Here is a 17530-nt window from a genome sequence, read left to right on the forward strand (position 1 = left end):
GTCCGTTTCCAGTCTTTTGGCTTCCTTTCCTCCTTCCAATTCTCGAGTCCTCTGCTTCCTTTGCTCCTCCCAGTTCCTAAGTGCTCTAGTTCCATGTGGAATATTTTCCAAGCGTGCCCTGCTCATCCAATATTTCTGATAGTGCTTATGGGTATAACTCAGACCTTGTTGGTCTCCGTGGAAATATTTCTTTTCCTCTGATCCCCATCTCACTTCATATTCCATCCCGTTTTCACTAAGCTTGTGACTGAGGATCATTGGACGAGCCAGTTTTATTTATCAGTATGTTACAGTTTGAGTGAAAAGAATAAACTTGGTTCACTTACCCAAGGTTTAGCATTAGTATTTGGCAATGCTGGTTGTTCATTGGCATTGGGTGTTGGCGAGGACTCGTGCTCATGTGAGAACAAGCAGTGGCATGAAGGATGTTTAGTTGTGCAGACAATTTTGTGTGAATATCACGGACATACCAAAATAATATTGAAACGATTCCTTCAAAATTCCAAGTTGAAGCATTTTCCTCAATGTTCTATGGATGAATTGAAATCAAGACCGTTGGACTAGATCAGAAATGAGAGAAGCAGAATGTATCAATCTTTTATGTCGACGAGTCTATGATCCAACGGACCATTCTGCGTCGCGCTGACTGGATCGAGAACGAAAGTTTCTAGAGACCTTGTGGCCCTCGGGCTCGTGGGCAAGACCTCGAAAGGACTTGATCTCTCCGGTAGTATTTGCCATCGTTAGGCAGGGCTTTTCCCTGCTACATCTGGTAGCTCCGCTCAATGAATGCGTGGTCCAGGAGACTATAATCATATATTGAGGCACCAAGTTCCACTCCGGTGGAGATTGAAAAAAATATAAACGGGACTCATCATTGGCCTCAAATAGATCTAAGTTCTTTATAGAGTCTTAGGCCGCTGGTATCTGACACCCCCACGACTAGATTTGCCGAGAAGATACACGGTTCCTCGCCTCGGCCAACCGAAACCTTAAGACGAGTCCCGATTTCGTCCTCGCCCCTCGGTTCTCCCTAGCACCCAGCGATAGCTGCGGGATGCCCATTTCCACCATTTTCGGTCCATCTGCTAGGCCCTCCTGGCCCGTTTCGACTACTTTGCCTCATCCTCGCGACGCTCATTCGCCCTGCAAATCGTTACTCGCTGGTTCGACCATCGACAGCTTGAGGTACCCTTTGTCCAGTGCAGTTTCCACCTCGATACGCGGCTCGTCCGACGGGCGTGTGTCTCGCTTCAATGGCGGTGGTGGATGAGGCGTAGACGAACAACCTGGGTCCACCTGTGCTGCCTCCCATGTTGCGGCTTCTGTTGTTGCTGGTTCATGATCAACCGTTTGACGTTCGACTACTGCAAAAGATGATCGAGTCAAATTCATGCATACTTATACTGATTACAATTGAAATGCCTCTGGAGTGGGCCACCCGATGTGTCCGACTCCGAGTTGATTGATTTGCTGCCATCATTGTAGCTATCCATAAGTTTAAGCTCCTAGAGACGTATATGCGCGCGTGTGCTTGACGCTATCAACTTGGCCAAAAAGCATCAGTTAATTTGCCTCCAGCATTGTTCTAACACCATCTCCTTCGCCCTTGCAAAAGAAAGAAGATCGGCGATGCGCGGCATTTCGGCCTTGTCGACGCTGCCGGCCACACCGGGAAACCCATTCGGTGGCCCTTCTCCAATACATCATGAGATGAATACCTCTATGCCGCGGCTCCGCCTTCGCGTCCTCCGGATGGCCGAGCCCTGGCACGGGGACCTCCGCGTCCCGTCGAGCTGGCTGCTCAAGCACTGGTGAATCATTTGACCGAGTCGGAGGTGACGGAAGCGGACACGTTGGCGGCGGCCCTCCTGGTGGGATATCAGAGAGCGCCCTGGGTGGCGAGAAGTCACGGCTCTGCAGTGGCCATGCCGCGTGTTTAGGGGGAGTTGAATAACTGTATGTTGTTTGGCCGCGCCAAGGTTCTTGGGTAAAATATTGCTGCTCTTTCGGAGATTGGGCCTATGATAGTCAGCTAGGCAAAGACTCAGCTTGTGTGTACATACATCACTTGCAGTTGCCATGTCAGCCCTTGTCAGCCAGACATGTAAAGAGGCTTGAGTAGGCAGACATGGCAATGTTGTGGTATATTATATCAGGATTGCAGCTCTCATGAATATCTACAGAGACACTTCGTACATGGTGAATCTAAAGCTGACCATCGCGATCGTGCATCAGCGCTGTGGCCGGCGTACCCGCACTACTTCCGAAAAGGGTTTACTAGCAGAACACCGCTTTCGAAAGCGGTGTTCTGCTAGTAAACCCTTTTCGGAAGTAGTGCGGGGTCGGAGATTATCGGCTCAGCTTGATCTACTAGGTCTCTCCGAGTCGTTACACGTCCAACTTCATCCAACGGCATTAGCAATGGTTACCCCTAACGAGCTCGTAATTGCAAATTATCTAAGGAGCATTGATTTGCGAACCATCCTAAATTCAAAGGTAGGAACTCATTCATTTTTAGATTCAGACTGGATCTAATTAGTTCAGGATCTAAGACAAGCTTTTCTAGCACTGTCACAAAGTGCTTCTTCTTGCGATCGTGAGGCTTTTGTTCAGCTTCTTCAAGCCGACGAATCCCGGCGGCCACGGACCCCTCCACCGGATCCTCCTTCAGATGAATTGAATATCGTTCAGCATTCAGATGATTATCAGCACGACACGAGTGGGAGCACGGGCGCTCTACCCGATATTGGAAGGGAGTCATGGAGGCTCAACTTTTCAAAACCTAAAGGCCTGCAAGATATTGACAAGAGAATAATATCTTTCGTTGAGTCGCATGAGAAAGATAAAATTATAAGGAATAGGCTTATTCGAATACTGCACCAGCTGACAGGACAAACAAAAACATTTGACAACTACGCCGATATCTGGGCAGGAGATCAACCAATATATGCGTCGGTCAAGGGTTCGCGAATCTTTAATTCAGTCTCCGCATTGCGACTTCATCGGATTGTGCAGGCCCAACGCAAAGCCGAGAAAAGCAAAAAACTCAAAGAGTGCGAAATACGACTCAATGCGCTATATTTCCTCCATGAGTATGAGCTGAATGCATCTCCTAAGCGGAGATTCAACCTTCCTGCACCAAATGACAACGCGTGGCTTCAGGAGAAAGCCTTAGAATTAGGTGAAGAGAAATCATACCTAATCCGTCTGCTTGAGAGAGCGCGAAGTTATCAGACTTTTGCTGCAGTATGTGGTAACGTTGAGCTTCTAGAGCTGTCACACCTCTCCAATAATGAGTGAGGAGGCCCTTATGTCGTTGGATGGGGTATTTTCACTAACTATGCTTAGCTGGAAATGGAGATTAAACAGAGCCTGGGCAGAACTCATCACCAATTTCTATAAAGACAATTATGCAGAGGTTTACGAACGTCGTCGGGGTTTCGATCTTGAAGCTTCACGCGCGCTGTTGAGAGGATTGGAATGCCTCGGATACAGCCCCATGGAGCTTTGCTCGCATCAAACGTCAGTCACGTCGTTACTCTTTCGACACATTGACAGAGAACAATTTGCGCAGGGGCACATCGTTCCTGGCTCGGATGCACGAAAAGATCGGATTGCTCGTGAAGAACCCTCGTTGGCTTCTGGCCCAATCTCCGTGCATGGACATCCTGAAATATCTGGTTCTCGATCGCAGCTTGCCGAGCCCCAAGCGCCCACATATGTATCCGCTAGAAAACGACGCCTTTCTCATACTGCCATCTCCCACTCGTCGAAGCGACTCGTGCAGGCGACGGCATGTCAGTCGATCGAAGACGTCAACCAAACAGAGAATGACGTACAACCTTCGTTTTCAGATGGTTTACTGCCGTCATTGCTGCCACATCAATTGGATTTGCCAGCCGATATCACGACAAGACAAAGAACCGAGCTGCTAGAAAGCCCTACCACTGCCGCGACCGGACAGGATTGTAAGCGTGGGATATTCTGCTCGTGTTTTTATGTACTAACTCGTGGAAATAGATGGATATGTCGGGACTGGTGAGGAAACCCTTTCCATTTCTAGCGCCCGAGAGCAGGCGACAGCTTGGAGATGTAAGTCACAGACCAATATTTGATAGACTAGGACTAATGGGCCTCGATTATAGGTAATGCCGAGACTGGCAAGGATATACGTTTGGAGTCGGGAAATGAACTTTTCACTTCTCGCCCGAACCAAGCCTGGACAGAAGGAGCAAGACCGACAGGAATGGACATACTGTCGCAGGCCGCCGAGCCCCTTTTCGTACCAGGTACCGAAGAGCATGCGTCGTCGTTTCCTATTGGAGGTAGGCCACAGGCTCCATCGAGTTTGCACACATTGGCCAAGATATCATCTGCTGATCATTCAGAAGGGGAAAGCGTTCCTAATATGAGTCATCAGTGTGGCGAGCGACAAACGGAGCAAGATATCGCTGATGCTCTCGCTTGGGTGAGCGACTGTGACTTCAATAATAGTGATCCTGTAATGGATTTAAATTGGTGGCAACAATTTGTGGCTATGAAGGGTAACTAAAAAAGCAAGTGGACTGGTCATGTATTTTTATCGTTCCCTTCCATTCCGCGGTATCGCCCAACCCCAGCTCAAGAAATACATCATAGTTGACTAGCTCCAACACAATCTTTTCTTTCGTGCAATCTATAAGTGTAATACGCCCGGCTTGTTGTTTAGGTATCCCTGGACTCTTGAATCGGAGAACAAGCGGTATTTCTCCCTGCATGAATAAGTTGCTAGACTTTCTAAAAGTAACAGAGGTGCGAAGTACCTTCTCAAGAAATGGCTGCGAATAGGCTTCAGGGATGTTTGCGCAGCCAAATGTATATGGTGCTATAGGGTTTGGTTGAAACTCTCCCTCTGGAAGCCATTCTCTGATAGTGTCGCAATGTTCCTTGGCGGTTTTGCGTCGTGAAGATCGAAGATATTTTTCTTTGCCGCTCATTGCTGTCTGTTCTTAGCAAGGTATCACTGGGCAGTTCAGTAGCTAAAGGACAGGAGAAGTACAAATAGATAACTTGTTTGTCAAGGGATATGAATGCGTACGAGGATCTGCAAAGATGCTCTGCGCCTGGCGATACGTGTCGTCCTGCTTTTCTGCATGAAAGTGTCTGCCACGACTGTCAAGGCAACAGATTTGGGTGGAGGGGCTTTGGCGGGGCTTTGCTCCGGAAGATGCCGTGAGATGTTGGATGAATGCTCGGGTTGGAACACCGGGTTTCCATATGCATGCATAGAAGGCTCTTAGGTACACCGTACCTAGACACTGGCCGCTCACTACGATACCTGATGCTACGTGTTTCTTTGCGTTTCTTATGCCACATTTGTGCTTGGATGTGAAAACTGTGCAACACGTGTTTATGCATTTTGATGTACTAACAATAATCGCAAGACGTTCAGGGCGGCTGACAAAAATGTTGGGCAAAGGTTCTCAAGGCAACCCACTGGTAAAGGAACCCTCGCTCACACCATTAGGAAACTTTAAGTATATTCTTATTAAGTACTGCAATCTATAGGCATAGATTTGGGGAAAGGGACATCGCAAGCCATCACTCTTGGCGGCTCGTGAGGTAAGACTATAGCATAAAGAGTCACTCGCATAGAAGCCTGAGGCGGTGTCTCTTATACACTGATCCAACGCATGTTATTTCAAGAGGTGATAATCATAAATTTTTCTTAGAAGATACAGCAGATACGTATCATCTCTGACACCTGTTCTGCAGCCTTTTCCAGCACTGCAAGAGCGCCATGGACCACTCACAGAGCACAGATTCCAAACAAATCATGTAAGATCAAGGTTGATATCGAGCACACTCCCTCACTACGAAGTATACCCACGAATAGCTCGAAGCAGAGGGCGCTTGGTAAGTGGCGACTCCCAGGGGCCCAACCCCTAGAATGTCAGGGCTTTGCTGTCACCACTGTGCTGGACCTATCGACCGAGTTCCAATTGTAACACTACTACGCGACCAAACATTAGGGACCATGGCTTCATGAAGTCACTAATCTCCTGTAAGTGCCCACCCTGTGGTGGATGACCTTGGATAGGAACCTAGTCGATCCTTGGGCTCTCCTACCTCGATCTTAGCGGAGGATTTGGAGCTGACATGCCGATCTTTTCGTAGTTGACCGTCACAGCGCTATGTCCGGAAAGGGTTTACTAGCAGAACACCGCCTTCGAAGGCGGTGTTCTGCTAGTAAACCCTTTCCGGACATAGCGCTGTGTTAGAATGAACTTTTCTGACACTAGTAGCTTGCCTAGTGGTTGAGAGACTTTGTAGCTGAAGAAATAGCGTTGGCAATAACAGCGAATTTCAAACTTGTACGGCGTTTGGAGCGAGTGAGGTACTCTCATTGCTATCAGACAGAAGATATTGCTATAGTCGTCGTTGAATCGCCAGATCAGCATCTCGATGCATACCAGAGAGAATTGCCTCATAGGCGCTGCTGCCTGCTCTCGATAATCGGGGCGCATCGCTCCATTGGTGCCACACAATACCTGCTAACATTTTGAGCGGCTGAAGGTCCTGCCGGAGACAAAGCTTCATACAATTATGACCATTGAGATTCAGGGAGGAGGCATTGACATCGCACTCAGTATTGAACAGGGTGCCCTCTATAAGAAGAGGACAAGAGAATTCAAAATGGAGTGCTAAAAACCATCCTCTTCTCGCATCTTCCTCCCAGAACCTAAAAGCGAGCCATACAACACCATCATTGTATCACATATCTCTCCTCGAGCTCAGAGAACGGAAACGTTAACTCCACCGGTAAGCGAGCAATATACACACGCATAAGTCTCAATATCTCACTAGCTTAGCCATGCCTGTCGATATGACAAATGAAGAAAAGGCGTTCTTGCAGAAGGTCGGCACTGCATCTCAGAACCGCAGGGGAAAGGGGCAGGAATCATACAAGATCCCTACTGATCAGGAGGAAGAGGCGATGACGCGTGCGGCCCGAGCTTCCCAGGAGCGCCGGGCCAAACAAGGAGGCCAAGGGGAGTCCAGTGGTGGATCGGGCAAGAAGCCTGCAGCTTAAGGGTTTTCATCTTGCCTTTCCTCTTTGAATTGAGTTTGCAGAAGAGTTGCCATTCAACATGGCTCGCTAGGTTTCCAATCAAATGAATCAATGTTTTATTGTGTGGTAGTCAGTGTCGACGTGGCGTGGATGAGTTGTTTGACGTTCCAAGATTCCAGACATTAGCGTTGCACCTCTAGTAACACGGACAAGGTACTTTGTGTATTTAAGGAGTGTCCTCGCCTCTAGTCTCGAGCATCCTGTCTTTTGCGATAACTACTTAAAACTGTATTCCATTGCAGAGCGCACCTCGAAAGTATGGGTTATCCCTTTGATGATGTCGCCGCTGATCGATCAGATGAGATGTTCCTTGCTTGGGTAAAGCGAACCTGCAGTGACGAGTGGAAGATACCGCTCGAAAACCTTGTGGCCACAATTCGAGGTGATCAGAGACCACAGTCGCGTGAAGTTCTCATAGGGGGATTCAACGCTGGTTTTATCTATAGATACAAGAACAGCCAGTTGGATACCGTACTTCGCTTTCCTCAACCCGGACGACAAAGATTTCCGAACGAGAAAGTTCGAAAGGAGGTTGCCATCATGGGGTTCATCAAACGCTACACGTCCATTCCGATCCCCGAAGTTCTCGACCACGGAGAGTGTGATCTGGGACCTTATATCATCATGCAATATGTTGACGGGCACACAATGTCAGAGGACCTAGAGAAATCACCAGACGATTATGTACTAAATGAAGAGGTCGATGAGAACAAGCTAAGGAAAGCCTATCGTCAAATGGCAGATGTCCTCGTCGAGCTCCAGCAAATTAGCTTCAACCAAATTGGCTCGATCAGCAACGATGGCACCATAGACGGCCGCCCGCTTACAGGCGACATGGTCTTCCTAGCTGAAATGGGAAATGTGCCGCCCATGCTCAACATGGACCAAACATTTTCGTCTACTCGCGAGTATTTGAAGGCATTATCTGATCAGCTTTTTCACCATTTAAAAGAGCAACGCCATGGCTTCGTGAAAGATGAAGCCGACTGTCGGCGGAAATACATTGCGCGGTGCCTTTTCCAGAAGATCATTTCATTGCTGCCCCTTCGACCCGAAGGCGAGTTCCGTCTGACCTGTGATGATTTTCGGCCTTCAAATGTACTTGTTGACGACGAATTGGAAATCAAGGCCGTTCTGGACTGGGAGTTTTGCTACGCTGCTCCCCAAGAGTTCGGACAGGTTCCACCTTGGTGGTTGCTTCTTCAACGGCCAGAAGAAGTTGGATTCCAGAGCTTTGAGACGAAATTCAAGTCCAGATTTCCTCTGTTTGTGGAAGCATTGTCCGAGTCCGAGTCTTTGGCTATTAGTAATGGAAGATTACAGCGATCACAGTGTGTATCAGAAGAGATGAAGAAGGACATGGAAAATAACCTTAAGCTTTTTTGGATCCTATATGCTGCACGCAATGCCTACTTCTTTGATGAAATTTACTGGACGTTTATTCACCACAGCCATTATGAAATGAGTGGCGAGGAAGAGTTGTTAGCTCAACTCACTGATGAGCAGCGGCAGAACTTGCTTGAAATTAGTCAGGACAAGCTTGATGACGCAAAGGTATCTGGATGAGCACGGTGGAAAATAAAGAGCGGAATCGACACACTTTGATGATTATGTTTTATACGATAGCATTTACTGCAGCAATGAGACACTAGTGCTAGATTAACAACTGTGGAAGTCCTTGACGCGGTGACGACATACAATGAGACCAAAAACATATGCCTTACAAATATGAGCCGGGGGATCATAACGATTTGGGTTGTCGGTTCTTTGCTTCAAGGAGTTTGCGACTCCCATGGCGCGCAGGTCAATTTTCTCCATCCCGTCATGGGAAATGCCACGGATTTCTATCTATTGACATGGAGGATCTCGGGCCACGACCATGCAACGCAGGGTTTTAGTCGGAGCGTAGCTTTTTGAGACCTTCTCTTGCTTTGCCTTCTGGGCCTAGAGCATTCCACGCCGTCTTTGCTTCGCTGGATCAGAACCCCCCTCCCCCCCTCTCCCCTCCTCTCTCTCTCTCTTCAAGGGCTTTTCTCATCTTCCCTCTGTTCACCAGCGGCTCCGTCAGGGCGGGGTGACAAAAGGGCTGGCGTGGGTTGAACAAGTCGGAAAAGACGAAGAGTGGGAATCTGCCGGACGGTCGGGGCTACATGGGAGTCCCAGAGGGTACACTTGGGGAGCTAGTGGCACATAATTGTTTGCTTCTATTGGGGGGTAAAACTAAGTACCTTTAAGCTTTTCCACCGTACCCTGCTTGGACTATCGTGTAGTACTGACCCAATGCCAGGTCACTATCCGGAGCACCTCGCCAAACCTTTTGTCAGCCGCCCCTGGGGCGCTTTGCATAAGTTACTCCTGTCATTGACAATATTCTCGGTTCGGGGGTAACGACCGCTCAGCGGAATAACGGAAAATAGCGCTGAGCCGCAACTGAGGCATCGCCGAGGACCCATCATAGTCTTCTGCCACACTTGGTCGCGATATACACATCGCGATCCTCATTCATAATATGGCCAGTGACTTCCGAGAGGAAATTATCAAGAAAAGGCCCATTGGGAGAGGACTTGATTCTTTTCGCAATTCGCTGAACTCGAAGTGTCGCGATTTGGGTATTGCGGAAGGAGCTGACATCCTCCAACGGCTCGATGATGAAGGTGAGATCTTAATCATGCTGTTCGACAAGCCTAACGTCAACAGGCATCAAAGACACTATGCTCGAGCTTGTGAGAGCATTGCAGATTCTTCCTGCCGCATATACACTTCGCTCAGGAAAGGGCCGGGGTTTCCTCGCTGCGGAACTGGCAAATCTCTATTCGCGTCTTGATTCAAATGAAGAGAACCCGCGTTCCGTTATCCCGCTCTTTTCCAAAGTCATCCGCACGGCTACTGACGATGAGGTTTGGAATGCGGCCTACGAGCTCATCACGGAATCCACGCCGCCGCCACGGCCACTAGCTTCCGTTTTTCAGACTCCCAGTCGATTCACCTCGAGCAACATAGTGGATTCATCCGAACATCGCAAAGACATGGACCCCCTTCTGAAGGAGGAATTGGGCCCCATCTATGTCGGCGTGCCCGGTTTCTACGAAGCCTTCTTCTGCACAGAGCCAGCACGCCAGACAATCTTCGAGGCAGTGTTTGCGAAATGTCAAGCAGGAGACAACCCGCTGTACCGTACAGAAAGCGGCTGGCGAGACTGGCCTGAAGGTTCCAGAGAGAAGGACGTGCTGAGTTGGCTCTCGACACGCGTCAATCTCTTCGTGGATTTAGCAAAGGTTCAACCGTCCGCGCCAAAGGTTTCGCGACGACCAGTGGCACAGCCCGCGCAGCCTCTCGCCGGGTCCACGGCGGGTCGAAAGCTCGATATTGGTTTTGTGGATGAGCCAAGCGCTCGCGAAGATTCCCGTTGCCACTGGGCACAGATCCTAGTTCCTGGCGAGCTAAAGAGCAATCCGTCAGCAGACAACACCTCAAAGACCTGGTTGGACCTTGGCCGGTACGCACGAGAGGTGCTCACGGCCCAGGACATGCGGCGGAGCGTGCTAGGGTTTACGCTTTGCGGATCGTTGATGCGACTGTGGCTGTTCGACCGGATCGGGGCAATGGCATCTGTATCGTTCGATATCCATGGTGATGGTTTGCGGTTCGTCTCGGTGGTGTTGACCTTTCTCTGGATGAGCCGCGAACAGCTAGGATTTGACCCTAGCATTATCGAACTGGACGGTCAGCACTTCATCGAGATTGGCCAGGGAAAGCAAAAAGAGCGGCTTATTATCGACGAACTGATAAAACGGGCCACGTGCATTGCAGGACGGGCAACCACGTGCTGGAAAGCCCATCGCGAGGGGGACGACTCCAAGACTGTCTTCGTCATCAAAGACTCCTGGCAGTACACGGAGCGCGAAGAGGAGGGCGTCTTGTTGCGGGAGGCCACGGAGAAAAAAGTGAGAAATGTGGCCCGATACCATTACCATGAGACGGTCTTAGCTGGCGGCGACATAGACGATGTCTGCAACATCCGCAAAGGATTGGACATCACAAAAGCGACGAATTACATCGTGGAAAGCCAAAAGGCGGCTGATCTACAGAGATCCTCTCCAACACCTAGCTCGCGGAGCGAGGCCGATCGTGGTCGGAGCTTCGAAATCCCCAGTATTATTGGGCGCAAGCGATCGTCCAGCTCGTTCCGTCCGTCTCTCCCGTCCAGTAAACGGGCATGCTCGAGTTCTCCGACGAAGCGGCAGAGCCTATCCACGCCAGGGAATCGCGAACATCGACGGGTGATCATACGTGACTACGGAACGCCTTTGCATAAGGCCAGCTCTGTCCTTGTCTTTGTTCGTGCACTGTGGGAGTGTCTCCAGGGTAAGCTGGCGGTGGTCGTCTTCGGAACCTCTAGCTAACCATACAGGGTGTAAGGACTTGTACGAAAAGACCGGTCTGTTGCAGTGCGATATATCCACCGGAAATCTTCGAATGAACGAGGACGAGGGGAACCCTTCATGGTTTGCATTCATCATTGATCTCGACCTCGCTGTCAGGGCAGACCGAACGGGACCGTCTCCTGTCCGTCACAAGACTGGAACACGACCCTTTATGGCCGTTGGTGTTATGCAAGGCGAGTTGCGTGCCATCAAACACGATTATGAATCGTTCTTTTGGGTCTTCTTTTGGTTTGGCATCCACTACAATGGCCCACACGGAAAGAGTCGCGTGGTTCGTAGGTTCGAGAATTGGAACTACATGGATATAAGGGAGCTAGCAGAGGTGAAGAAAGGTGTCGTGGCCGACGAAGAAGACTTTCTCCAGACGGTGGAGGAGTATTTTACACCATTCTATCAACCCTTGATTCCTTGGGTCAACAGACTACGAAAGATCATATTCCCAGGCGGCAGCAGACGGAAGGACAGCAGTCCTGAGCTATTTTCTTTGATGGATGATCTGTTTCAGAAAGCACAGGAAGCTCTTGCAAGTCGGGACTCGTAATTCTAACTCTAACCTTGAATCAGTCTCGGCCTTGTCACTATGTTTCTCACATGAAGCATTGCAAAGCGGTAACTTGTAATGACCCTCCATCCCTTTGTGCGAGTCAGCAATAGCACTCTGCCCTCATCGGAAAGTGTTGCGTCAGCAATCAGTCAGGTATCCAAGAAACTTGAATCATCCAAATGGAGGAACAGCGCTCGCCTTGATCCAGGAACCAACTTTGGAGCACTGGAACAATTGAAACATCTCCTCCCCAAGGCACTCGATTCGGCAAAAGCGACAGTGGATGACCTGGAGGAATTCCAAAACTCCGAAGACTATATACCGATGGAACTTGGCTCACATCTCGACGGATGCAAAGATTTGCTCAAAGAGATCCTGGGACAGATTGACTCCTTTCATGCTGAAGCAGACCGAGGCGGGTACAGATCGATTCCGACTTACGCCGAGTATGTAGGATTTGGTGATATGATTGCCCAATTATCGACCGTTCCTGTGGGCACCAGAGCCCTCATTCCAGTATATAAGGCAAGGTACGTTTGTTGTACACCTGTATTTGGAAGTGATGACATCCTAATGAGAGATTAGGGGTTCTCTGTGTGGTGCGTGGGTAGATAGCATGGAGCAAGCCACCGAGGAGAGGTATTTGCCGGCGACCCTTTCAGATTACAAGTAAGGGTTGCTGCCTTTGCGACGTTGAGTGGGAGTGGAGAGAGAGCTTGCGAGGTAGAGAGTATTGTTCGTTTAGAGTGTAATCTGATAATTTTCTCGCTGTGCCATGTTCTAGCTTTGGTTCCGTCAAATGCGTGGCATGAATAGCGTTGGCCACCACAAACCTAGTTCTCAATGCAGTGCCGATCGGCTGACGTGAGTTAAGGGTCTCGAGGGTATGGTAAGGCGTGCTATGTAGGCTGCTGCCTCCGATAATGCTCGGACGAGTGGTCGCCGCGGCCAGAATGAGGCTCCTCGAGCGTATGAGGGTCTGGTGGTAGCAAGGTATCCCATATACGTGCGCCTTGGTACGTACAAGTCGTCTCGGTGTGCCTCTGTCCAGCAGGGCGTTTCAGAGTGGCTGGTCACTAGCAGATCACCTACGATCTGACAAAATTCGCGGAAGCCGGTCCTAGCGCCAGTGACAAGCCAATCCCAGGTAGTTCGTTGGCCGGTGCATCAAATTCCGATCAGATCGACTGAAACGAAGGTTGCTGCCCCCAAAATCGGCAAGCCTCGTGAACCGAAGATGCTGTCAATTTTGGCTCCTGCCTCCAAACTGAGTCGGATGGCTTTCCAGTTTCCATCATACTTTTCGAGGTCGACGATCACTTCCGACCATCGACTGTCCCCTCAACGCCTCTAATCTGATCAAACCTCGCTTTTCGGGCGATGCTAGTAGGCGGACTTCTAGAAGTAGAGAGCACCGTTTGCCCGTGCTTTGGCTACCGCTTAATCTGTCAAACCGAATCGGAGCAAAGCGGGCGCAATGGCCAGACGTTTGTGTCAGCTGCTACTGCGGAAGTGCTATCTCGGCTCGTTATCTCGCTTCGCTACAAGATGCCAAATACGGAGTACATAGTACGTGGTGGGAAACTACCAAATCGTCATCGACGGCCCGCAACATGTGGCGGGTGGGCGACCGTGGCCGCCTTGCCCCTCTCTTCCCGCAGCCCGTTCTTCCAGGATCACATGCGTCTAAAATCTACCGCATTCGATGCAGTGGAACGAAACCGTGCCCTCTTCCCTCTTCTCCGCGCCCCGGGCGTACAGACAGCAGCCAGGAAATGGCCAATCCACTCGATCTGCGTGGCAGCAGCGTCAAGGGCTCGAACATGGATCATGCTGACGCCTGAGATGGTAAAGGAGCCAATTCGTCGTGACCACACCTTTGACTAGATCACCTCCTGCGATAAGTACTTACACAGGCCGTCTTCGATGCCGTGCTGAACAAACATTTTAGATTACACCCTTCATCTGTCACGAAGTTCTAATAGTCATTAAATTTTTGGTACGCACTTCTTTCGCTCCATCTTCCAGGGGGATGATGCTACCATTCCCGTGTATCCTAGCCAGACTGACCGTAGACAGATAACTTGCGATTGCGGTCCGAGACCCTATCGGTGTACGCGTTCGGTCCTGATTTCAATGTCCAGCATCTTGAAACCATCCTACGAAGGATACGTCGGCACTCCAGACGAGGCGCGGAGGGTCGTCCAAGGGTGCGTGATGGGCATATTACACCACGCCCCTCGTCGGATGCGCAAAAGCGAAGAGGCCGAATTGATCCAATCTGGTAACGTCTTTGTGGTCGAGAAGAACGCATCTGGAATTGAAGAGTGGGTGGACAGTGTGGACTGGAACGCCAGCGAGCCTCTTAAGAAGAAGACCTTCACTGTCACTATGCATGGTCACAGGCATCATGTGACATCGTACTATACGGACGAGGACATACGGAACCATCGGCTTCAGATTCCATCTTGCAGCGTTCTTCTACAGAATATCTAGCGTCCATATGAGCTCCCAGCTGTCTGCTTCTTGGGCATCTAGGCGTGCTTGTTGGTTGCCCAACTTCGTCTTCTAGTCTATTGAGATCCGATTGGTTTGAAGGAGTAACTTTACAGCTTCATAGCTAGCTTCCTCAACCAATTCCAAGCATGCACGTTGGCAGCCAATTAGAGGCGATGTATATCTCGGCATATTATACACAACTGCTTCGATTTATCCGGTGTGATATTCGTGGATTTTGGTATGGTCGCCAACTATAATTGTGTCCCTCTTGATCGACATACGCGGCATTGGTACCGTGGAGCACCTCGCGGACTTTCGCGTGGAATTCACGAAGCGGAAGAGCGTATCCGAGCATGCCACTCCACCTTCACTGTCGTTCCTTCTGCCGTGATGTAAAGGCTCTGAAGGTTGCTAAGGGACATTTCACTGTCTAGAGACTCCGCATTGATGATAGAACTCCGATGGCTTTCCCGTACTCTTCTGCTGTCCTCATCTGTGAGCCATTCAACGGTGTAACCAAAATCGGGTGACGAGGTGACAATTTCAACCTGCAATTCCAGGCGTCCCGCCGTATGAAGCGACGACGTTCGGTAAACGTCAATGCCATTCGATAAGATTGGGCTTTGAAAGGGCGCTTGTCTCGCAGAGAGAAGACTATCTGGAGTTGACAGTCGCCGGATCTGCAAAGTATCGCCGGCACCTGAAGCGTCCGAAACAGTCTGGTCACTGGACATTGCACGTCCTGCAGACTCTGCCGTCCGGTTTGATTCCTCGAATATCCGCGGAAGAGATGGGGTGGGCGTTCTCACTCTATCCATATCCTTTTGCACAGAGCTGCATTTTGTTGTCTCCGACATTGGCAACGTGAGGAGAGTGCTCTCATTGGGCAACGGAAAGACGGTCTTCTGCCGTCGCAATAATAGAGTGGAAAGGCTTTCCTTGATACAGCTTTGTAGCACATCATTGAACATTCGTTCGATCTCTTTCAGTTGTGGAAGAGATGGCAGTCGCCACCCAGGATACAACCGTCCGTGGCATCGCGGAGTATGTAATTTTCCAGCCAGCTTGATGAGAGAATTGCACAGAAAGCAAGCATCCTTGCTGGCACAAATCACTCGAGGGGGAATCTTCGACGTGCGACGCTCACAGTGCGCGATTAGCTGGATCTCAGCGTGGATCTTTGCCTCTCGCATGGTTCCCCGCACGCAGGCGGAGAACTGATCTGCAGCCTTCCCTTTAGGAGCATCCAGAAAATGCAGAACCTGAGTAAGAGCGTTGTCACGAATATATTTTTGATCGATCCGTAAGAGCGTAGTCCGTAGGACAGGAACGTATCCACTGGGTGAGAAGGACTGAAATGCCTCAGAGGGTAGCTTGATAGCGGAGGCTTTCATCTGTCGCGCCAAGGGGACCTTCTTCGCCGTGCGATAGAGAAATTTAGCAGCGGTCCGATACCTGGAGACTTTATGAACAACGTTCAATAGACTTTTGCGCTCTGCTGGACTCATATCCTTGTTGGGTATCCTGTCGAGCATAGAGCCAAGCGTTTCCACTTGCCCCAAATGATGAATGCCTTCGACTAGAGCGCCCAGGCGAGGTTCGGTCTGATTCCCGCTCCATGAATTTATCAACTTTATCACTTCTCTGGATCTTCTGGTAAATATGTCAATGGTGGAGGCCAAGGTTCGGCTCGGGATTCGGGTTGTATCAATCATCTTCACGCATTCTATCGTTTTCTTCAGGACTTCTTTGATAGGTTTCTTTTTAGATTCCCCAACGATAGAAGTGAATCGGAGTCGTTGCAGAATGCGTTTCGAACACATGGAGATAACTTCGGCGAAGATGTCCTTCTCAATGCTAGGGTAATCACGTCGATCTGGGTTGTTAGCGCAGTCGAGGAGCGAATTTGAGAGCCACTTACTGTCCGATACCCTTGCAAGAACGAGGAAGAGGTTATCGAGGCATCGTACTGTATTGCGAAGGATGCTATCGCCATCATCGCACCTCGTCCTATTCACAGCCACGAAGACATTTAAGTTAAGCAAATCTGCCGACTGTTCGATGCAGACTGCAGGAATGTGGTTTCGATCGTTCTCGGTTTGTGCGAGAAATGCGAGGATACTTGCCAGGCCGCGCTCTTTATCCAAGCTTAAGGCATAGCCATCCTGGCAAGCCAGCACACGATCAAGGGCATTTGATGACGGAGGGAAAGGCACTGATTGGACGGGACCTGCGTTACGAAAAGAGTGGAGAATGGAGAAAAGGGCGATATTCTCAGCGCAGATAGTGGAGGCTTCTAGCTGGATTGTCATCGGACCGAACGGAGAACATTGGTGACTGGGCAGCAGTCGGTCAAACTATAGACCAAATGGAACTATGAAGGTTCGCAACCGAATAGCATCCTTTGAACACTCTATCCCTCCACTGTTTAGTCCGATAGGCCTCTTCTGTGACCTGGAGTTGCTGATGCTTGGAATGGCTCGAACTCTCATTAACCCACCGTTCCCTGAGCTCAGCCCATGTGATTGTACCCGTCAAAGGGCAGCTTCAGCCGGCGTCGCAGGCAACATGTGGGAGCGGCTGGTGAAACGGAAAGTGGTTGCGAACCCAGGTGCAAGGGAAGAATCTGTCTGCCTGTCATACAGGCCGTTCGGTGCATGGGGTGAGAAGGTCAGCTTTGTATGTACATTCCTATATCACTACTTGTACATGTCTATCGTTGAAGAAAATCCGGGTGCAAAGGTGGCAAAGCATATCAAGATGACTGCTATGAGCCTCTGGCTGTTACATTTTAGACTGCCTCTTGCTACGGCATTTCAACGGCGGAGGCTTTTAGGTCGAACCGTCCCCTGTGCCTGGATCTGGAAAGACGGACGAGTGCAGCCTAAATTCAAGTTCGGAAGGACTACCTACCACCCGCGTTGATCG

At 49.9% G+C, this 17530-nt stretch overlaps 8 protein-coding genes across 8 annotated transcripts; 6 read left to right on the forward strand and 2 right to left on the reverse strand.

Moving 5' to 3' along the window:
• Positions 1-1137: 1137 nt before the first annotated feature.
• Positions 1138-2084, reverse strand: L228DRAFT_268015 (hypothetical protein; the record flags this gene model as incomplete). The annotated part of the gene is made up of 3 exons (XM_018335059.1): positions 1138-1334; positions 1722-2022; positions 2067-2084. The coding sequence occupies 3 exons, from the start codon at positions 2082-2084 to the stop codon at positions 1138-1140; spliced, it is 516 nt and encodes a 171-aa protein (XP_018188180.1).
• Positions 2085-2313: 229 nt separating this feature from the next.
• On the forward strand, positions 2314-3468 carry L228DRAFT_246975 (hypothetical protein). Its single transcript, XM_018332530.1, has 2 exons — positions 2314-2499; positions 2548-3468. The coding sequence occupies exons 1-2, from the start codon at positions 2425-2427 to the stop codon at positions 3301-3303; spliced, it is 831 nt and encodes a 276-aa protein (XP_018188181.1). The 5' UTR covers positions 2314-2424; the 3' UTR covers positions 3304-3468.
• L228DRAFT_130284 (hypothetical protein) lies at positions 3202-4814 on the forward strand. Its single transcript, XM_018329102.1, has 3 exons — positions 3202-3971; positions 4024-4095; positions 4149-4814. Exons 1-3 carry the CDS (start codon positions 3296-3298, stop codon positions 4553-4555), a joined length of 1155 nt encoding a protein of 384 aa, XP_018188182.1. The 5' UTR covers positions 3202-3295; the 3' UTR covers positions 4556-4814.
• Positions 4815-7372: 2558 nt separating this feature from the next.
• L228DRAFT_268017 (phosphotransferase enzyme family protein) lies at positions 7373-8680 on the forward strand (the record flags this gene model as incomplete). The annotated part of the gene is made up of 1 exon (XM_018335060.1): positions 7373-8680. The coding sequence occupies one exon, from the start codon at positions 7373-7375 to the stop codon at positions 8678-8680; it is 1308 nt and encodes a 435-aa protein (XP_018188183.1).
• Positions 8681-9623: 943 nt separating this feature from the next.
• L228DRAFT_268018 (hypothetical protein) lies at positions 9624-12100 on the forward strand (the record flags this gene model as incomplete). The annotated part of the gene is made up of 3 exons (XM_018335061.1): positions 9624-9768; positions 9812-11479; positions 11526-12100. The coding sequence occupies 3 exons, from the start codon at positions 9624-9626 to the stop codon at positions 12098-12100; spliced, it is 2388 nt and encodes a 795-aa protein (XP_018188184.1).
• Positions 12101-12178: 78 nt separating this feature from the next.
• On the forward strand, positions 12179-13947 carry L228DRAFT_268019 (hypothetical protein; the record flags this gene model as incomplete). The annotated part of the gene is made up of 3 exons (XM_018335062.1): positions 12179-12633; positions 12689-12772; positions 13392-13947. The coding sequence occupies 3 exons, from the start codon at positions 12179-12181 to the stop codon at positions 13945-13947; spliced, it is 1095 nt and encodes a 364-aa protein (XP_018188185.1).
• Positions 13948-14239: 292 nt separating this feature from the next.
• On the forward strand, positions 14240-14599 carry L228DRAFT_268020 (hypothetical protein; the record flags this gene model as incomplete). The annotated part of the gene is made up of 1 exon (XM_018335063.1): positions 14240-14599. One exon carries the CDS (start codon positions 14240-14242, stop codon positions 14597-14599), a length of 360 nt encoding a protein of 119 aa, XP_018188186.1.
• A 329-nt stretch (positions 14600-14928) lies between these two features.
• On the reverse strand, positions 14929-16914 carry L228DRAFT_282727 (hypothetical protein; the record flags this gene model as incomplete). The annotated part of the gene is made up of 1 exon (XM_018336035.1): positions 14929-16914. The coding sequence occupies one exon, from the start codon at positions 16912-16914 to the stop codon at positions 14929-14931; it is 1986 nt and encodes a 661-aa protein (XP_018188187.1).
• Between the last annotated feature and the right edge of the window lie 616 nt (positions 16915-17530).

Source organism: Xylona heveae (genome assembly GCF_001619985.1).
Source record: "Xylona heveae TC161 unplaced genomic scaffold L228scaffold_5, whole genome shotgun sequence".
Classification (NCBI taxonomy): domain Eukaryota; kingdom Fungi; phylum Ascomycota; class Xylonomycetes; order Xylonales; family Xylonaceae; genus Xylona; species Xylona heveae.

What these genes read in the sequence shown, in the direction of transcription:
- L228DRAFT_246975 (XM_018332530.1), top strand. Translation starts at nt 2,425, where the DNA reads ATGGTTACCCCTAACGAGCTCGTAATTGCAAATTATCTAAGGAGCATT. An exon ending in GAACCATCCTAAATTCAAAG is followed by an intron (nt 2,500 to 2,547) that starts GTAGGAACTCAT and finishes TAATTAGTTCAG; the next exon opens with GATCTAAGACAAGCTTTTCT.
- L228DRAFT_130284 (XM_018329102.1), top strand. Translation starts at nt 3,296, where the DNA reads ATGAGTGAGGAGGCCCTTATGTCGTTGGATGGGGTATTTTCACTAACT. An exon ending in TGCCGCGACCGGACAGGATT is followed by an intron (nt 3,972 to 4,023) that starts GTAAGCGTGGGA and finishes TCGTGGAAATAG; the next exon opens with ATGGATATGTCGGGACTGGT. An exon ending in GCAGGCGACAGCTTGGAGAT is followed by an intron (nt 4,096 to 4,148) that starts GTAAGTCACAGA and finishes CCTCGATTATAG; the next exon opens with GTAATGCCGAGACTGGCAAG.